Source organism: Mobula hypostoma, chromosome 8, assembly GCF_963921235.1.
Source record: "Mobula hypostoma chromosome 8, sMobHyp1.1, whole genome shotgun sequence".
Taxonomy (NCBI): domain Eukaryota; kingdom Metazoa; phylum Chordata; class Chondrichthyes; order Myliobatiformes; family Myliobatidae; genus Mobula; species Mobula hypostoma.
In genome coordinates, this window is record NC_086104.1 from 41,353,200 (window position 1) to 41,372,820 (window position 19,621).

Below are 19,621 nucleotides of genomic sequence, written 5' to 3' on the forward strand. Positions count from 1 at the left end.
GTACTGCCGCTAAATGCTTAAGTTATTCGTAGCAGGCAAGTCCGAAGTTATGAGCATGTTAAGGAATGGTTGAGACGGATCCAGCCTTTATACTTAGATTTCTGACAAAGAAAACTATCTCAGCCTCTTAGATTTGGAATAGAAAGTTCTGGCAAAAATGCAATTACAATAGAGTCATAAAAATATTATTTTATAGTGTTCAGGCCCTTTAGCTCTGCAGCACTGTAATCTCTAAAGCTGCTAGGTCCCGGCTTGAGGCGTTGGGTAATTAAGTCAATATTATCAAACGTTCAGATTTGGAACAAGTTCGAGTAAAACGACTGAAGGCAGGAGAACTTTCCTGGAACGCATGACGTTTCCCTCCAGGACCTAATATCGGCTGGAACATCCAATTCGCAATGGTGCAGCCGTTCTCAGGTTTCGGAAAGAAACATTGTCCTGTTGATGCAAGCGCAGAGTGAGCAGTCAGGACGGGCGGACCCCGGAGCTGCGGTGAGGCCTGGGGCAGAAGCGGCGTCTGCTGCCGGCGAGCCCGGCAGTGATCGTGCGGCTCGCTCGTGCAGCCTTCGCGCGCTCCGGGGGTCACCAGCCACTCGAGCGCGTGTTGGCGTCTTTTGCAGCCGCTTGTCCGCTTCTCAGCGTGAGCGCCGTCCGCAGAAAGATGTGCTATAGCGGAGCAGCCGGGCGATTGCAGAGCGCACCCCTGCCGGCCTATGAACTCGCCCTCTACCTTGCCATCACTGTTGGATTCCACCTGTACTCATTCTACGAGGTGTTCAAAGTCTCCAGAAGTAAGGGCACTTCATTTCAAAATTCTGCGGGGGAAATGCTGAAACGCTCCGTTGTAACTCCTATGCTACATGAAAGTTGCAGAAGTTGTACCTTCTTTATAATATGGGTTAAGTTTTGCCTAAGTACTCTATCTGTGCCTATCAGAACACTAGAGTAGAGAGGAAAGATTGAATTAAAGGCTTGGGAACTTGGGAAAAAAAATGGAGTATGTACACAACCTGTCAAATTCTGTAGGAAGTAACTTGGGAAGGTACATACTCATCGGAATGTTTCCTCTTATGCCCGCTGACTCGTGTTCCAGCAGCGGAATCAGATTTAATATCACCGGCATGGAATTTGTGGCAGCAGTACATAATACAAACTGTGAATTACTCTCTCGATATAAAATATATTTGAGTAGTGAGGTAGTGTTCATGGGTTCAGTGTCCATTCAGAAATTGGATGGCAGAGGGGAAGAAGCTGTTCCTGAGTCATTGATTGTGTGCCTTCAGGCTCCTGTACCACCTCCTTGATGATAGCAATGAGAAGAGGGTATGTTCTATGTGATGGGTATCCTTAATGATGGATGCCTGCTTTGAAGCACTGCTTATTGAAGGCAGTAGCAGCGCCAGAGACCTTTTCTTGCTGGTGCTACAGTGGGGCTGAATTATTCAGTGGTGGTGCTGAGGGATGTACCCTGTGGTAACATGTATTCGCAAGGCCAGACGTGTGGCGTTCAAAAGTCAGTTTCAAGCATTATGTGCCTACGATAAACGCCTCTGTCGCTTCACAAGCAACAACAATGAATAAATATAGTATAGAAATGAACTGTGACAGTGTCAACAGCATCGTAGACAACTCGGGCTGCACAGAGCATAAACAAACAAACCAGCAGAGCATCCGACCCACAGCGCACAAAGTGTATCACGCACCAATCCTGCAATCAGCGTCAAATGCATGCTTTTCAACTGAAAAACACAACACTAACCCACAATGTCCACTGCTATTCACATTACATAGACAGACAATGCCAAAAGATATACCGTTATTAAGGTCAAATAAGGCAAACAACAGATGCAAGACTTTACCAGGAGTTGGACAAATTGTACTCTGACCATGCAATACCCCAATTAATTCGGCTATTGAATTTAAAACAAAAATCAACAGAATCGCCGTTTGGAAGTCTAAGCAAAACCAGTCGGCTTAATAGAAGTAAATGTAATATTTTTGAATTTGCAGGAAACATAAGGACTATGGGGTATCCACCACAAAATAATAATAATAATCAGCATTAGTCTTGGACCAAATTTAAAATAAACAATTGCACTCACCATTGATGTTTTCGGAGAAGCACAATCCATCTGTTGTTATGATTGGTGGTGAAAGCATCAATGATTTTCTGGACGTCAAGTGCCCTGGTCCTCCAGCTGTTTATGGCCAACAGGGCCAAGTTGCTGTTCCGAGCATCGCTGCTGTTATTCCTGAGGTAGTTTTTGAGGTGTCTGAGGCAAGAGAAACTCTATTCACAGGAGGCAGATGTCACAGGTAGAGTCAGTGATATGCAGATTAGTTTGTATAAATCTACAAATGCATCGCGGTAGGGTCTCATTAGAGCTAGAAATTCCACTGTGCCATTCACTGTCTGCCCTTGCTAGAGATTCAACCACTGCTCTCCTATACTCATGATTTTCTTGGACAATCTTTGCATGTCCTTTGTCAAGCATATTTCCTAATCTTGAACTGTCCTGTTTTATCAATTTGAATTCAGCCTGTGCCTCCAAACCAAACTTATGAGCTGCACTTACATGGTGGGTTATGAAAGCTGTTGTAGTTTTTCGCCAGTTGCGGTAACCGGTGACAGTGAAGGTAGACTCAGAATGGAACCCCTGTCCTCCACACAGGAAATGCCTGCATGCGAAGCAGAACGTAATATCTTTCATGATCAAATATTCCAGTCAGTCAAACCAGCCACGAATAAAACTCCTTTGCTGATTACCAAGCTCTTGCGAGTAGCGAAGGGTACTTTTTCAATGCTGGCCGACAGGGTCCTTCCTCAGACTACTGGCTAACATCGCTGACAGTATTCCCACTAGCACTAAGAGCAGCTTCATCCACGTTCTCTGCCGAACCCCACGCCATTTCTTGTAGCTCTACTTCGCCCTCACACTCCTTTGATGAACTACTGTCGTACTCATCCCCACTTACTTCTTTCTGCATGTCACTTTCAGTTAATACAGGCTCAGGCTGAGACACTACTGATTTCTCTGGATGAGGTCGTTTTCTCGCTAAAAATCGATCCATTTTTCACACCGGCCAAAATAATGCATGTGCCAGGCCCACGCTAGCTTGTAAAAGCACAATGTGTGTGTGTGGGGCCTCCGTTAGCTCGCGAGACCATGGATCTGCGCTTCGATGTAAACTATCAATCTCTCGCGTGAGTGACATCACCCCCTTAAGTGATCTTAGATCAGCTTAACTGATCTGAGGACAGCATCAGTAAGATATTGACAACAAATGAATAAGCAAAAGTGTAGAGTGGATCTGACATAGTTTATAACTTTATTACTGCGTGGGTGCTATGGTAATTGGGGGCGCTGTTTCACTAGATCAACTGGAGAAACAAGCTATATTCAAAACTATACAGAGAAAGCAAAGCAACTGCAGTTAATTTCTTGGTGGTTCTACGCTGGTGCTATTGCAATTTCTGCTGGGGCTATAGCCTCAGCTAGCACCACCTTAGCGCCGCCCCTGATTGAAGGTGTCCTTGATGCTGGGGAGGCTAGTGCTCATGATGGAGCTGACTGAGTTTACTGCTTTCTGCAGCTTATTTTGATCCAGTGCAGTGTTGATGCAGCCAGTTAGAATGCTGTCCAGGATACATCTGTAGAAATTTACAAGCGTCGTTGGTGACATATCAAATCTGAAAATCCTAATGAAATATAGCCACTGTTGTGCCTTTTTCAGAATCCTTTAATCAACTCATTTCTCAATTATATCACCCCTTTATGCATAAAAGGGTAGGTACATACTGAATCTTCCCAAACCAGAAGCCCTGGATGAATCAGGATTTAAGCAGTCTGCTGAGAGCTAGAACTGTGGTGTTCAAGACCAGCAATCCCGAGCCCTGCCAGAAGTTCAGATAGGACCTACAGGAGGCCATCATTAAAGCGAAAAGACGATTCTCTGTGAAGTTTGCGATACAATCGGATGTTGTGCCAGGGTTTGTACATTACTTCCTCTAAGGCAAAATCTGACGGCATAAATGGCAGTGATGCTTCATTCCCTGTTGAGCTTAGTGCTTTTTATGCATACTTTGAACAGGAAAATAACACTGCACCTGTGTGAATCCCCACAGCCTCTAGCAAACTTGTGAACTCTATCTTGGAGACTGACATTAGAAGAGGCAACCTTTGCAAGTTGTCTGGCCCCAAAGGTGTACCTGGTGGTGTACTGAAGATCTGTGCTGATCAACTAGCTGGAGTGTTCAGAGACATCTTCAACCTCTCACTGCTGCAGTCAGAGGTTCCAACCTGCTTTTAGGGCATTGATCATACCTGTGCCCAGGAAGAGCAGGGTGAGCGGCCTCAAGAACTATCACCAGGTAGCACTCACTTATTTGTGAGTAAGTGCATCGAGAGGTTGGTCTTGCCTAGAATTAAGTCCCGCTCGAGCAAGCATCTGGGTCTGCTGCAATTTGCCTGCCCTGATAACAGGTCTACAGTGGATGCAAACTCACTGGCTTTCCACTTGGCTCTGGAACATCTAGACAGCAGCAAAACATGCATCAGGCTGCAGTTTATTGATTACATCTGGGTGTATAATCCCTCAGTATTAATCAACAAGCTTCTAAACTTGGGCCTCTATACCGCCCTCTGCAATTGGATCCTTGACTTCCTTATTGGAGACAACAGTCAATATGGATTACCAATAATATCTCCTCCTCATTGTCTATATGGGTGCACTTCAGGAATGTGTGCTTAACTTACTGCTTTACTCTCTCTATACTCATGACTGTGTGGCTAGATATAGCTCAAACAAACCCCATTTTCAGAAAAGTTGGGATATTTTCCAAAATGCAATAAAAGCAAAAATCTGTGATATGTTAATTCACGTGAACCTTTATTTAACTGACAAAAGTACAAAGAAAAGATTTTCAACAGTTTTACTGACCAACTTAATTGTATTTTGTAAATATACACAAATTTAGAATTTGATGGCTGCAACACACAACAAAAGTTGGGACAGAGTTAAAACAAGATTGAAAAGTGCACAGAATATTCAAGTAACACCGGTTTGGAAGACTCCACATTAAGCAGGATAATTGGTAGCAGGTGAGGTATCATGACTGGGTATAAAAGTAGCGTCCATCAAAGGCTCAGTCTTTGCAAGCAAGGATGGGTCGTGGCTCACCCCTTTGTGCCAAAATTGGTGAGGGAATTGTTAGTCAGTTCAAAAGGAACATTTCTCAACACAAGATTGCAGAGAATTTAGGTCTTTCAATATCTACAGTACATAATATTGTGAAAAGATTCAGAGAATTCAGAGACATCTCAGTGCGTAAAGGGCAAGATCGGAAACCACTGTTGAATGCGCGTGAGCTTCGAGCCCTCAGGCGGCACTGCCTAAGAAACGTCATGCTACTGTGACAATTGTAGCCACCTGGGCTCGGGAGTACTTCGGAAAACCATTGTCACTCAATACAGTCTGTCGCTGCATCCAGAAATGCATTACACAAGGAGGAAGCCATACATCAACTCTATGCAAAAACACCGGTGAGTTCCCTGGGCCCGAGCTCATCTCAGATGGACCGAAAGACTGTGGAACTGTGTGCTGTGGTCCGATGAGTCCACATTTCAGCTAGTTTTCGGAAAAAATGGGCGTCAAGTTCTCCATGCCAAAGATGAAAATGACCATCCAGATTGTTATCAGTGAAAAGTGCAAAAGCCAGAATCTGTGATGGTATGGGGGTCCATCAGTGCCCATGGCATGGGTGAGTTGCATGTATGTGAAGGTACCATTGACTCTGAGGCGTATATTAGGATTTTAGAGAGACATATGTTGCCATCAAGGCGACGTCTCTTCCCGGGACATCCATGCTTATTTCAGCAGGACAATGCCAGACCACATTCTGCACGGGCTACAACAGCGTGGCTTTGTAGACACAGACTGTGTGTGCTTGACTGGCTTGTTGCCAGTCCAGATCTATCTCCTATTGAAAATGTATGGCGCATCATGAAGAGGAGAATCAGACAACGGAGACCACGGACTGTTGAGCAGCTGAAGTCTTATATCAAGCAAGAATGGACAATTGCAAGAAACTTACAATTGCAAATCTACTACAATTAGTATCCTCAGTTTCAAAACGATTAAAAAGTGTTATTAAAAGGAAAGGTGATGTAACACAATTGTAAACATGCCTCTGTCCCAACTTCTGTTGAGTGTGTTGCAGCCATCAAATTCTAAATTTGTGTATGTTTACAAAATACAATTCAGTTGATCAGTAAAACTATTGATAATCTTTTCTTTGTACTTTTGTCAGTTAAGTAAAGGTTCACGTGAATTAACATATCACAGATTTTTGTTTTTATTGCATTTTGGAAAATATCCCAACTTTTCTGCAAATGGGGTTTGTATGAATTTGCTGATGACACCACTGTTGTTGGCAGAATCTCAGGTGGTTTTCGAGTAAGATTGGTTGGTTGAGTGATGTTGCAACAACAACCTCACACTCAACCTCAGCAGGACCTAGGAACTAATTGTGGACTTCAGGAAGGAGAAGTTGAGAGGACACACATCAGTCCTCATTCAGGACTCTGCGGTGAGCAGTGTTAAGTTCTTGGATGTGTCCACAACTCAGGATCTGTCCTGGCCCAACACGTGGATGTACTCATGAAGAAGATACTTCAGTGAATATATTGTTTAAGAGTTTGAGGAGATTTGGAATGTCACCAAAGACAGGAGCAAATTTTTATAGATGTTCAGTGAAACACATTCTGAGTGGTCTTTTCACAGCTTGGTATGGAAGCTCCAGTGCATAGGGTTGCAAGAGGGTTGTAGACTTGCCCAGTTCCATCACAAGCACAACTCTTCCTGCCGTTGAGGACACTTTCAAGAGGCAGTGCCTCCAGAAGTTGGCATCCGTCATTAAGGACACTCACCATCTGGGACAGGCCTGCTTCACATTACCTAACTTTGGGGAGGAGGTACAGGAGGCTGAAGTTCAAGTTTAATTATCATTCAGCCATGCGTGAATACAGCCAAACAAACCCTTGTTCTTCTGGGGCCAAGGTGCAAAACACAGTACCAACAGCCATACATGGCACAAGGCACAGGTAGCACATATAACACACATAAAAAAGCAAGTAAACATGCAGTCACGCAAAAACTTAGCCCAAGTCCCTGAGTGGCATGTCCTGTAAATTGATGGTGCATGGGTGTTATTGGCAAGAACAAGCAATTCTCAGCAGTCTGCAGGTGAACATATGCATGCATGCAATCCAGCTTGTCATTTCACTGATCGAACATTGGAGGGCAGCACTGATAGGAGAGGCCAGCACCAAACCCAGCATGGATGCCACGCTACACCACCTTTGCCATCTCCTCTCCTGGACAGCTGCAACAGGCGAGCACGTGACTCGATGCCTGGCCCTTGCTACAACCAAGTTCACGCAGCTCCCCCTCCATCTGTCTCACCAATAAACAAGGGAAATGGACGCAGCATTTTACATTATCAATGTCCAGCAGGATCTTGCGATCGCAAGAGAAATGTCCAATTCACTGTTAGACTGCACACTGCCTTCGTGCATTGACTTTGATGCCTTCCTGTAACAAGCAGCAACATGGTCCATATCAAGTTCAGCTCCTTCAGCTCACTGATGAGGCTGACTTGCAGTACCTGAATGTCCAGCATTGTCCTACGATCATAAAAAAGATGTTTAAGAGCCACACTCAAAGTTTCAAGAACGGCTTCTTCCCCTCTGTCACCAGTTTTCAGAAAGGTGCATGAACACTACCACTTTATTCATCATTTGCTCTATCTATTTTTTTATTTTTAAATTTATAGTAATTTGTCTGTCTTGCACCACACTGCTGCTGCGAAACAACAAATGACCGTGATAATAAACCTGATTCTGATCATGATAAATTGTGCAGTTGTTATTATACCCAGTTGAATTAATAGATCTGAAATTAGTATTACTCCCATTGGAAACATGTAAGGAGACAAATCTCAAGTTTGTATATACCGTACGTACTTTGTACATTAATGACAAGTTTGTAGAGTAATTCTGAAATATGTCACTAGAGGGCAGATTTTGACTGCGCTATGTACACTGATATAACTTTTTGTCTTAATTGGCTGGATTAATGTTTGTCAGTGTTGTTTCAGGATGACTTGATTTCTCAGATCTAGTTCCTTTATTTATGTTTAAAAGGAACCCTTTTAGTCCGTGGACCAGTTTCTATATATTCTGCATGTGAGGTGTTTCTTTTCCTGCTGCTCCCTCAACCACTTTCTCTGCCATTCCTGGTTGAAAAAAACAGATTTAATACTGCGTTGCATTTCTTTGTGCTTTAGTTGAGGTATAGCTAGAGGCAGCACGCATGGTTATTACAGTGCCACAGACTGAAAATATTTTGTTTTTATCAATTATTAGTTATTTAGTTATTAGAGAGAAAATACAACCCAGATATCACTGTGTACATTTAAGGCTGTTCCTGGGGAACAAATGGGTGGTTTAATGTTAAATTCATGCTGAGTAAATTATTACTCTCATTCTTTCCTGCTATCTGGACATATTGATCTACTTTCCTCAGGTTGGCCAGTGTTTTAAATCAATCAGGAGATTTCTTGGAAAGGGGCTAATCTATTCCCTCCGATTACAGCTATACTGATGGGTTGTTTGCATTACCTTTGGCATCTATATGTGTTGGACAAATGCCAATTGAACCATCAATTACTAACCTCTATAAGTATTTATAAGATATACCTGTATTGTAGAGCTATGTTTGTGTCTGTTCCTCTGTGCTGTTTTATGTAACAATGGACACAACATGCATTTACTGGTTTTGGTGAAGAGCATAAGCAGAGTTGTTTTTGGTGATTTAATTGTGTTAGCACTGCAATCCTGCAGAAAAGGTGCTAAATTAGAATAAAGCTGGAAAAGTGCCAAGTTGTCTGTTGTTATCCTCTTTAGTAGGCTGCAAGACTGATTAACCAGATAAATAGTGGATGAACATTTAATTTAGAGAACTGTGAAAATGTATTCTCCCTCTGAGGTGTCAGGGAAGGCAACGTTGTCCAAATTACTCTTTTCTAAAGGGTTTTCAGGAAGCCATGGACCTGGATGCAGAAGCAAATAGAAGCAGTATTTGGCTAACAGGCCCCTCAACCCTGTTGTACTCTTCAATATGATCCGAGCTGACTTATACAGGCCTTAATTCCTGTTTTAGTTCCCTGTAATTCTGTGTCCTTGATCTTTCAAATATTTGTCTATCTCCCCCTCAAATATATCTCATGATCTGGCCCCATCCTCTCCTGATACAGAAAATTCCACAGATCTGCTACATTCTGAGAGACATTGAATTGGCAAGGCGTAGAAGGATATGGAGTAGGTTAAAAGATCAGCACAACATAGTGGGCCGAAGGGCCTGTGCGGAGCTGTGATGTTCTGTGTTCTTTCTAATGTAGGTAAGTTACTGGAGAATATTCTGAGGAGCATGATGTAAATCACTTGGAAAGATAGGAGGTGATTAGGAACAGTCAACATGGCTCATCAATTTGATCAAGCTTTTTGAAGAAGTAACCAAAAAGGACAGTGAGGGAAGGACAGTGTACATAGTATGTGTGCATTTTTGTAAGGCTTTTGATAAGGAGACACACAAAACTGCAGTCTGGAATCTGGAGCAACAGTTTTGCATGGCAAGCTTAATGGAAAGTTAGCTTGCACGTAATCCAGGAAAAACCATCAAATTGGAGACACAGTTGGCTTGATGGTAGAAAGCAGAAGGTGGTGGTGGAAGGCTGCTTTTTGAACTGGAGGCCTGTTAACTGATGTTATGCCTTGGGTCAGTGATAGGCCCATTGTTACTTGTCATCTGTATCAATGATTTGGATGAGAATGTACTGAGCATACAGAAATCATGATGATTCTAAAATGGCTTGTGTTGCAAACAGTGAGGATGGTTATCAAGAATTACAGTGAGATCTTGATCACAGGGAAAGTGAGCCAAGGAATGGCAAGTGGACAAATCCCGGTAAGACTTTCACAGTGGAGGGTATTGTAGAACAAAGATGTTATAAATGCATTATTTCCCTTAAAGTGGTGTCACAGGTAGACAGGGTGGTGAAAAAGGCTTTTGGCACACTAGCCTTCATAAGTCAGGGAATGTAGAGAAATGATTGTGGTGTACCTGGATTTTACTAAGACATCTGACAGTGGTAGGTTCACTCAGAAAGGCACTTGGGACAGGAAAAGTTTTGAGGGATATGCATGAAACTCAGGCAAATTGGACTAGCTTAGTTGGGAATCTTAGTTGGGTTGAAAGGCATGACTTGTGGCTCTAGCATCTTCCCAGTAATGGATGTTAATTTAGAGCAAAAAGACATACGCTAAAGTTTTTGCATCTGTGCAAGCAAAAAGATGGTTGATATTTTGGGGTGATACTCTGTACATTACTGATGCAAGGTTTTGACCTAAAAGTATTATATATGAATGCACGGAGTATAAGAAATAAAGTGGATGAGCTTGAGGCTCAGTTGGAAATTGGCAAGTATGATGTTGTGGGAATAACAGAGACAGGGCCGCAAGAGGACCAGGGCTGGGAAATGAATATTCAGGGATATACATCCTATCGAAAGGACAGGCAGGTTGGCAGAGGGGGTGGGGTGGCTCTGTTGGTGAGGAATGAAATTCAGTCACTTGCGAGGGGGGACATAGAATCAGGAGATGTAGAGTCAGTATGGATAGAACTGAGAAACTGTAAGGGCAAAAAGACCCTTATGGGAGTTATCTACAGGCCCCCAAACAGTAGCCTGGATATAGGGTGCAAGTTAAATCAAGAGTTAAAATTGGCATGTAGCAAAGGTAATTCTATGGTTGTTATGGGGGATTTCAACATGCAGGTAGACTGGGAAAATCAGGTTGGTACTGGTCCCCAAGAAAGGGAGTTTGTGGAATGCCTCAGAGATGGATTCTTAGAGCAGCTTGTATTAGAGCCTACCAGGCAGAAGGCAATTCTGGATTTAGTGTTGTGTAATAAACCAGATTTGATAAGGGAACTCGAGGTAAAGGAGCCATTAGGAGGTGGTGACCATAATATGATAAGTTTTAATCTACAATTTGAGAGGGAGAAGGGAAGATCGGAAGTGTTAGTATTACAGTTGAACAAAGGGGACTATGGACCCATGAGGAAGGAGCTGGCCAAAGTTGACTGGAAAGATACCCTAGCAAAGATGACAGTGAAACAACAATGGAAGGTATATTTGGGAATAATATAGAAGGTGCAGGATCAGTTCATTCCAAAGAGGAAGAAAGATCCTATGGGGAGTAAGGGGCGACCGTGGATGACAAGGGAAGTCAAGGACAGTATCAAAATAAAAGAGAGGAAGTATAACATAGCAAGGATGAGCGGGAAGCCAGAGGATTGGGAGACTTTTAAGGAGCAACAGAAGATAACTAAAAAGGCAATACAGGGGGAAAAGATGAGGTACGAAGGTAAGCTGGCCAAGAATATAAAGGTGGATAGTAAAAGCTTCCTTAGGTATGTGAAGAGGAAAAAATTGTTAAGACCAAAGTTGGGCCCTTGAAGACAGAAGCGGGTGAAATTATTATGGGGAACAAGGAAATGGCAGATGAGCTGAACAGGTACTTTGGATCTGTCTTCACTAGGGAAGACACAAACAATCTCCCAGACGTAATAGTGGCCAGAGGACCTAGGGTAACAGAAGAACTGAAGGAAATTTGCATCAGGCAGAAAATGGTGTTGGGTAAACTGATGGGACTGAAGGCTGATAAATCCCCAGGGCCTGATGGTCTGCATCCCAGGGTACTTAAGGAAGTGGCTCTAGAAATCGTGGATGCATTGGTAATCATTTTCCAATGTTTTATAGATTCAGGATCAGTTCCTGCAGATTGGAGGGTAGCTAATGTTATCCCACTTTTTAAGAAAGGAGGGAGAGAGAAAACAGGCAAATTATAGACCAGTTGTCTGACGTCAGTGGTGGGGAAGATGCTGGAGTCAATTATAAAAGATGAAATTACGACACATATGGATAGCAGTAGCAGGATAGGTCCGAGTCAGCATGGATTTACGAAGGGGAAATCATGCTTGACTAATCTTCTGGAATTTTTTGAGAATGTAACTATGAAAATGGACATGGGAAAGCTAGTGGATGTAGTGTACCTGGACTTTCAGAAAGCCTTTGATAAGGTCCCACATTGGAGGTTAGTGGCAAAATTAGAGCAAATGGTATTGGGGGTAGGGTACTGACATGGATAGAAAATTGATGGCAGATAGGAAACAAAGAGTAGATATTAATGGGTCCTTTTCAGAATGGCAGGTAGTGACTAGTGGGGTACTGCAAGGCTCGGTGCTGGGACCACAGCTATTTACAATATACATTAATGATTTAGATGAAAGGATTAAAAGTAACATTAGCAAATTTGCAGAGGACACAAAGCTGGGTGGCAGTGTGAAATGTGAGGAGGATGTTATGAGAATGCAGAGTGACTTGGACAGGTTGGGTGAGTGGGCAGATGCATGATTATCTACTTTGGTGGCAAGAACAGGAAGGCAGATTACTATCTGAATGGTGTCAAGTTAGGAAAAGAAGAAGTACAACGAGACCTAGGTGTCCTTGTTCATCAGTCACTGAAAGTAAGCATGCAGGTACAGCAGACAGTGAAGAAAGCTAATGGCATGCTGGCCTTCATAACAAGGGGAGTTGAGTATAGGAACAAAGAGGTCTTTTGCAGTTGTACAGGGCCTTGGTGAGACCACACCTGGAGTATTGTGTACAGTTTTGGTCTCTAAATTTGAGGAAGGACATTCTAGCTATTGAGGGAGTGCGACGTAGGTTCACGAGGTTAATTCCCGGGATGCGGGACTGTCATATGTTGAAAGATTGGAGCGACTAGGCTTGTATACACTGGAATTTAGAAGGATGAGAGCGGATCTGATTGAAACATATAAGATTATTAAGGGATTGGACACGCTAGAGGCAGGAAACATGTTCCTGATATTGGGGGAGTACAGAACCAGAGGCCACAGTTTAAGAATAAGGGGTAGACCATTTAGAACTGAGTTGAGGAAAAACTTTTTCACACAGAGGGTTGTGGTTCTGTGGAATGCTCTGCCTCAGAAGGCAGTGGAGGCCAATTCTCTGGATTCTTTCAAGAAAGTAAGATAGAGCTCTTAAAGATAGTGGAGTCGAGGGATATGGGGAGAAGGCAGGAAAAGGGTACTGATTGTGGATGATCAGCCATGATCACAGTGAATGGCGGTGCTGGCTCGAAGGGCTGAATGGCCTACTACTGCACCTATTGTCTATTGTTGACCATCCCACAGATACTACTTCACCCGCAATTCTTATTTTTTGTTCTAGGTTCCAGCATTTGTAGTCTCTTGTGTCTCCATAGATGTTAATCTAATAGGCCTATAGTTCTCCCTATGCCCTATAATATTAGACTCTCCTAGTCTGGGGAAAGGATTGTGACTATCCAGCTTATCATGATTTTATTAACCTCATGAAGATCTCCCCTCAGGCTCCTTGGACCTAGGGAAAACAGTCCCTGCTTGTCTAGTCTTGCCATCCTCCCTTTATTGGGCAAAGGGGTCACATTTGTTAGTTTCAAATCTTCTGTTACCCTGCCAGAATTTAGCAAGTTTGAAAATTTTCAATTAGTTGGTGCACTACCTCCACAGCCACTTCCTTAAAAGTCCTTGGGAGCAGATCACTGTCCCTAGGCAATTTGTCTGCCTTTAGCCCATTTGCTTTGTTAAGGGTACTTGCAGAATCTTTAATGGTAAGGACAGATGCAAAAACTTCTCTCTACCCCCTCCCCCCTCCGTCTCCTCCCTCTTCTCTCTCCCTCTCCCTCCCTTATATAGTTTCTTTGCTTCCTGGTACTAATTCAACAGCCTTGTTCTCTCAAGGTCCTACAATTCTTAGCCGTCGTCTTCTTATTTATCTATCCAGAGTCATGCTTACTGTTTGTTTTGATGTTACATGCAAGCTTTCTCTCAAAATCAATTTTCTGCTTTCATGCAAGCTTTTTAATTTCTCACTCTGGGAATACTAAATCAAATCAATTTAAAATTATCTTTAACCTCCTTTGTTAACCACGGATTGGTGCCTCTTTCTTATAAAATCCCTCTTTTTAATTGGGATAACCATAGAACCATAGAAACTACAGCACAGAAACAGGCCCTTTGGCCCTTCTTGGCTGTGCCGAACCATTTTCTGCCTAGTCCCACTGACCTGCACACGGACCATATCCCTCCATACACCTCCCATCCATGTATCTGTCCAATTTATTCTTAAATGTTAAAAAAGAACCCGCATTTACCACCTCGTCTGGCAGCTCATTCCATACTCCCACCACTCTCTGTGTGAAGAAGCCCCCCCTAATGTTGCCTTTAAACTTTTCCCCCCTCACCCTTAACCCATGTCCTCTGGTTTTTTTCTCCCCTTGCCTCAGTGGAAAAAGCCTGCTTGCATTCACTCTATCTATACCCATCATAATTTTATATACCTCTATCAAATCTCCCCTCATTCTTCTACGCTCCAGGGAATAAAGTCCTAACCTATTCAACCTTTCTCTGTAACTGAGTTTCTCAAGTCCCGGCAACATCCTTGTAAACCTTCTCTCCACTCTTTCAACCTTATTTATATCCTTCCTGTAATTTGGTGACCAAAACTGAACACAATACTCCAGATTCGGCCTCACCAATGCCTTATACAACCTCATCATAACATTCCAGCTCTTATACTCAATACTTCGATTAATAAAGGCCAATGTACTAAAAGCTCTCTTTACGACCCTATCTACCTGTGACGACACTTTTAGGGAATTTTGTATCTGTATTCCCAGATCCCTCTGTTCCACTGCACTCCTCAGTGCCTTACCATTAACCCTGTATGTTCTATGTTGGTTTGTCCTTCCAAAGTGCAATACCTCACACTTGTCAGTATTAAACTCCATCTGCCATTTTTCAGCCCATTTTTCCAGCTGGTTCAAATCCCTCTGCAGGCTCTGAAAACCTTCCTCACTGTCTACTACACCTCCAATCTTTGTATCATCAGCAAACTTGCTGATCCAATTTACCACATTATCATCCAGATCATTGATATAGATGACAAATAACAATGGACCCAGCACTGATCCCTGTGGCACACCACTAGTCACAGGCCTCCACTCAGAGAAGCAATTCTCTACCACCACTCTCTGGCTTCTTCCATCGAGCCAATGTCTAATCCAATTTACCACCTCTCCATGTATACCTAGCGACTGAATTTTCCTAACTAACCTCCCATGCGGGACCTTGTCAAAGGCCTTACTGAAGTCCATGTAGACAATATCCACTGCCTTCCCTTCATCCACTTTCCTGGTAACCTCCTCGAAAAACTCCAACAGATTGGTCAAACATGACCTACCACGCACAAAGCCATGTTGACTCTCCCTAATAAGCCCCTGTCTATACAAATGCTTGTAGATTCTGTCTCTTAGTACTCTCTCCAATAACTTACCTACTACTGACGTTAAACTCACCGGCCTATAATTTCCCGGATTACTTTTCGATCCTTTTTTAAACAACGGAACAACATGAGCCACTCTCCAATCCTCCGGCACTTCACCCGTAGACAGCGACATTTTAAATATTTCTGCCAGGGCCCCCGCAATTTCAACACTAGTCTCCTTCAAGGTCCGAGGGAACACCCTGTCAGGTCCCGGGGATTTATCCACTTTAATTTTCCTCAAGACAGCAAGCACCTCCTCCTTTTCAATCTGTACAGTTTCCATGGTCTCACTTCCTGCTGAGCATGACCAAGCTGCCACTGTTAATCTACTGACCTCTCTCTCAGCTTATTTTTTCTCAGTTCACTGTAGATAACTTCACCTTCATACTAATTATTAATTGAGTAAAACAAGTGGTTTTGGTCATGTAGTATTCACCCTCAAACTCGATCTTGAATTCTATGATATTGTGGTCACTGCCTCCCAGGGGAGCTTTAACCACAAAATCTCTTATTAGTACCTCTCCATTACTCCTAGCCAAGTCTAAAATAGCCTGTTTCTTGCAGGTTTGTTATCATACTACTCTATAAGAAACAATCCCTGCTGCTTTCTGCTATTTTTCTTGATAAAGGCAGTGCTAGTTTGGTTTGTTAACATAATGTGTAGGTTCAGATCTGCCATTACAATTGCAGTTCTCTTCAAACATGCTGTCCATATTTTCCCAATTATTCTTTTCTCTTTAAAGAGGTCACATTTTGGAAGCCTTTAGACAACTCCCACCTGCGTATCTTTCCCTTGCTATTCATGATTTCAACCCAAACCAATTCTACATTATGATATACTGCCTCTATATTGTGACTCAGCACCACTCTGATACATTCCGTGATTAACAACACTAAACTGCCTCACTTTTCTTTGGCCAGCTCTTTTGGAACATTTCACCCTGAAATATTGAGCTCCCAGTCCTGGTCATGCTGCAGTCATATGGTCATAATAGCTATTAGATCACAATCATATGGTGATACTTTATCTGATAATTGAATTCAATTAAAGACTATTAAGAGCATAGAAAAGTATAGCACAGAACGGGCTCTTGGCTCACAGTGTTGTGCTGTGCAGGCCTGTATAACTTACTTCACTCCATAACCTATTTTTTCTTACATCCACGTGCCTATCTAAGAGTCTTTAAAATGTCCCTGTTTGTTTCAGCCTCTACCACCACCCCCAGCAGTACATTCCAGACACCCACCACTCTGTGTAGATAACCAATCTCTGACATTTCCCCATAACTTTTGTTTGCTCACCTTAAACAAATATACTTTGGTTTTGGACACTGCCGTCCTAAGGAAAAGGTGGTGGCTGTCCACTCTATCTCAGCCTCTAATAAACTTAGGCACCTCTATCAAGTCACTTTTCATCCTCTGTCACTTCAGAGAGGAAAGCCCTAGGTCACACAGCTATTCCTCATATGACATGCTCTCTAATTCAGGCAGCATCCTGGTAAATATCTTCTGCATCCTTTCTAACATTGTAGGAGTCAGATTCTCTGCTACAGTACTCTTGAAACTATGCATTTTTCTCTCTATTTTATTTTCCCTTTCTAAGTGGTTCAGGTGATTATCTTAGATTATTGAACGTGCATAGACCGTTTAAAGTATCAGGGTTTGCTGAGGGAGTACTCTGCAAGCTCTAAGTACAAAGCCAGGAAGTTGTGTTGAAACTTTGTGTAATAGCAGTGATTATATCTTAGGAAGGATATGATGATCCAAGGGAGTGTTTTATTTAATTTTTTACATTTATGTGGGCGTTGCCAGCTAAGCCAGCATTTATTGCCCATCCCTGGTTGCCCTTGAGAAGGTGGTGATGAGTGTGCAGTATTCATGACTGGTTCTCCTCAGGGTACTGTTCTGTAACCAGTTCCCTACCAGGATAGTTCGCAGGTTGGCTGTGACTAAGCTTCCCACACTGCAGGAAGAAGATGCCGGTAGCCCTGCAGCAGCTGGCAAGTTTATACTGCTAGTTTCCCAGACGCTCGATTATATGTATGGGTGGACTTAAATCAGATGTTCATTAGTTGGAAAGGAGCTATGTAACTGAGGTGCAAGCAGAATCAATCAGTGGCTTCAGAAGGAAATTATTAGGTACTTGAGGGAGAGCAGTTTCCTGAATCATGGGGAAAGAGCAGAGAAGGGGGACTGATGGGATCACCATAGGAGGAGGCAGTATGGCCTCCTCCTGCGCTGGGTCAATTTGCTGATTTGATTTCTATGATAGAAAATAGAAGTTCATTGACATGCCTTGGTAAGCACATTCCTTTTTTTCCCTCATTAACTCCACTAGGGGTTTTTTTTTGGTTAGGATAGGTTTTATTGCAGATCTAAAGGTGAGGCTAGCACAGTCCATGATTTCAGCCATGAATTTCAGCACCTGCCCATGCAATATTAGGTGCTGGAGGATGAGAATTGCTGCCTGATTTGGAATGTTTTTTCTAGAAACTGATATCTCATTAATGGATATTCCTTTTTAATAGCAAGGAAGATCTTAACTACTGTCAAAGAGCTTTGGGCACTAAAATTTAACAGTAAACAATGTGGGAATTCTTCTGATATTTAAAATATATACTTAACTTTCTCTCTTAACCCACTTCTATATTTATTTTGCTTTGCATACTTGATTTGCACTTGAATTATTCTGGGTGACTTTCTCAGTTGGACTTTGTGCTACTTTTCATTTTTGGTTAAAAAGATGTAATTGATTATAATTCAGATGCTCTGGCGTGGTGTTATTTTCCATTGTGACAACATCAACGAATTCTGATAAAACTGAACAATAGGCAACAAAAGGCAAACACAACTAATGGTGAAATTCATGCCTTGAACAGAGGGAAATGATGTGAGTTTTGGCCATCAATTATTCCAGCTTCATAGTGTTACTGCAAGAGTTTCTCTAGGTACTGTCCTTGACCCATCAGTGCTTCAACACAGGTGTTCTTTCTTTCACAAGGTGAGAAATGGAACTGGAGAACTGACTACATAAAGTTTAATTCCATTCTCAATTCCTCAGCTATTGACACAGACCATGCCAACATGCAGCACGATGTAGACATCAAATGGGCATGAGTGATAAGAGACAAGTAGCATTTGTGCTGCAGAAGTGTAAGACAATGGCCATTTCCAAAAGAAGGGAGATCAACCACCTCCCTTTGACATCAATAGTGTTACATGGTCAACTCATTCACCAGCACCATCTGTGGCTGGGGTAAAGGTTTGCTCTGACCCAGAAGTCAACTGGACTGACTATAAGAAAGGTAGCAGCTACAAGAATAGGACAGGAGCTCATTACCTTATGATCAGTGACTCCTCGTGATACCCTTAGGTGTTAAACATTCATATTTTCCACTACCAGCGTGGTTGTATTACGTGCCATCTATGCTGCAGTTAGCATCCAGGCCATTCTTGACAGCACTTAGGACCTTACCCCCAAGAAACTCATTTGGCATGAAATATTACATCCTGGTTCGGAAATGTATTGCAGGCCATGATCTGGAATGGAAATATATTGCTGGGTATAAATCCTGAAATGTCATTCATAGCACAACTGTGAGAATACTGCCACCAGGGGTTGCAGCTGTTCAAAAGAATGGCTCAGCACCACTCTTTTGCAAATGGGCAATAAATGCTGTTCATACCAGTGACGTCTGATCTCAAATAATGAATGTAATGATGGAAAGGACCATCTAGCATAAGGGTTCATGAAATGTCACATCAAATCCAGGCTGCTATTCCTGCATAATCGTGGAGTGTATCATTCATAAAAGAATTGATGTTGAATATTTTGATGTGAAATAGTTAGGGTGTACTCTGGAGTTATGGAATATAGCAAATATTAATTTGGATAGCAACCAGTCTTAAGATCTGAATGTGGATTGTAGATTGAGTTTGAAATACAGCTCAGAACAATGGCGTTCTTGGAGCTACAGAATGCAAACCAAGAAATACTAATTGACCTGAGATGTCTGCATGAATGCAGATCAGAGAGAAAGGTGATTAGCAGTCATTTTGGATGTCTGGAGCGTTGCTGTGAAGATGGAGGTGTTTGAAAATTATATGTAA

The 19,621-nt window shown here is 42.5% G+C and overlaps 1 protein-coding gene across 1 annotated transcript in view; it reads left to right on the forward strand.

The window, feature by feature from the left end:
* The first annotated feature begins 316 nt into the window (after positions 1-316).
* hhat (hedgehog acyltransferase) overlaps positions 317-19,621 on the forward strand; it is a 245,303-nt gene continuing 225,998 nt past the window's right edge. Inside the window, exon 1 of the mRNA XM_063055718.1 lies at positions 317-791. Coding sequence (XP_062911788.1) covers positions 662-791 — 130 coding nt within the window. The 5' untranslated portion in view covers positions 317-661. The remainder of the gene's footprint in view (positions 792-19,621) is intronic.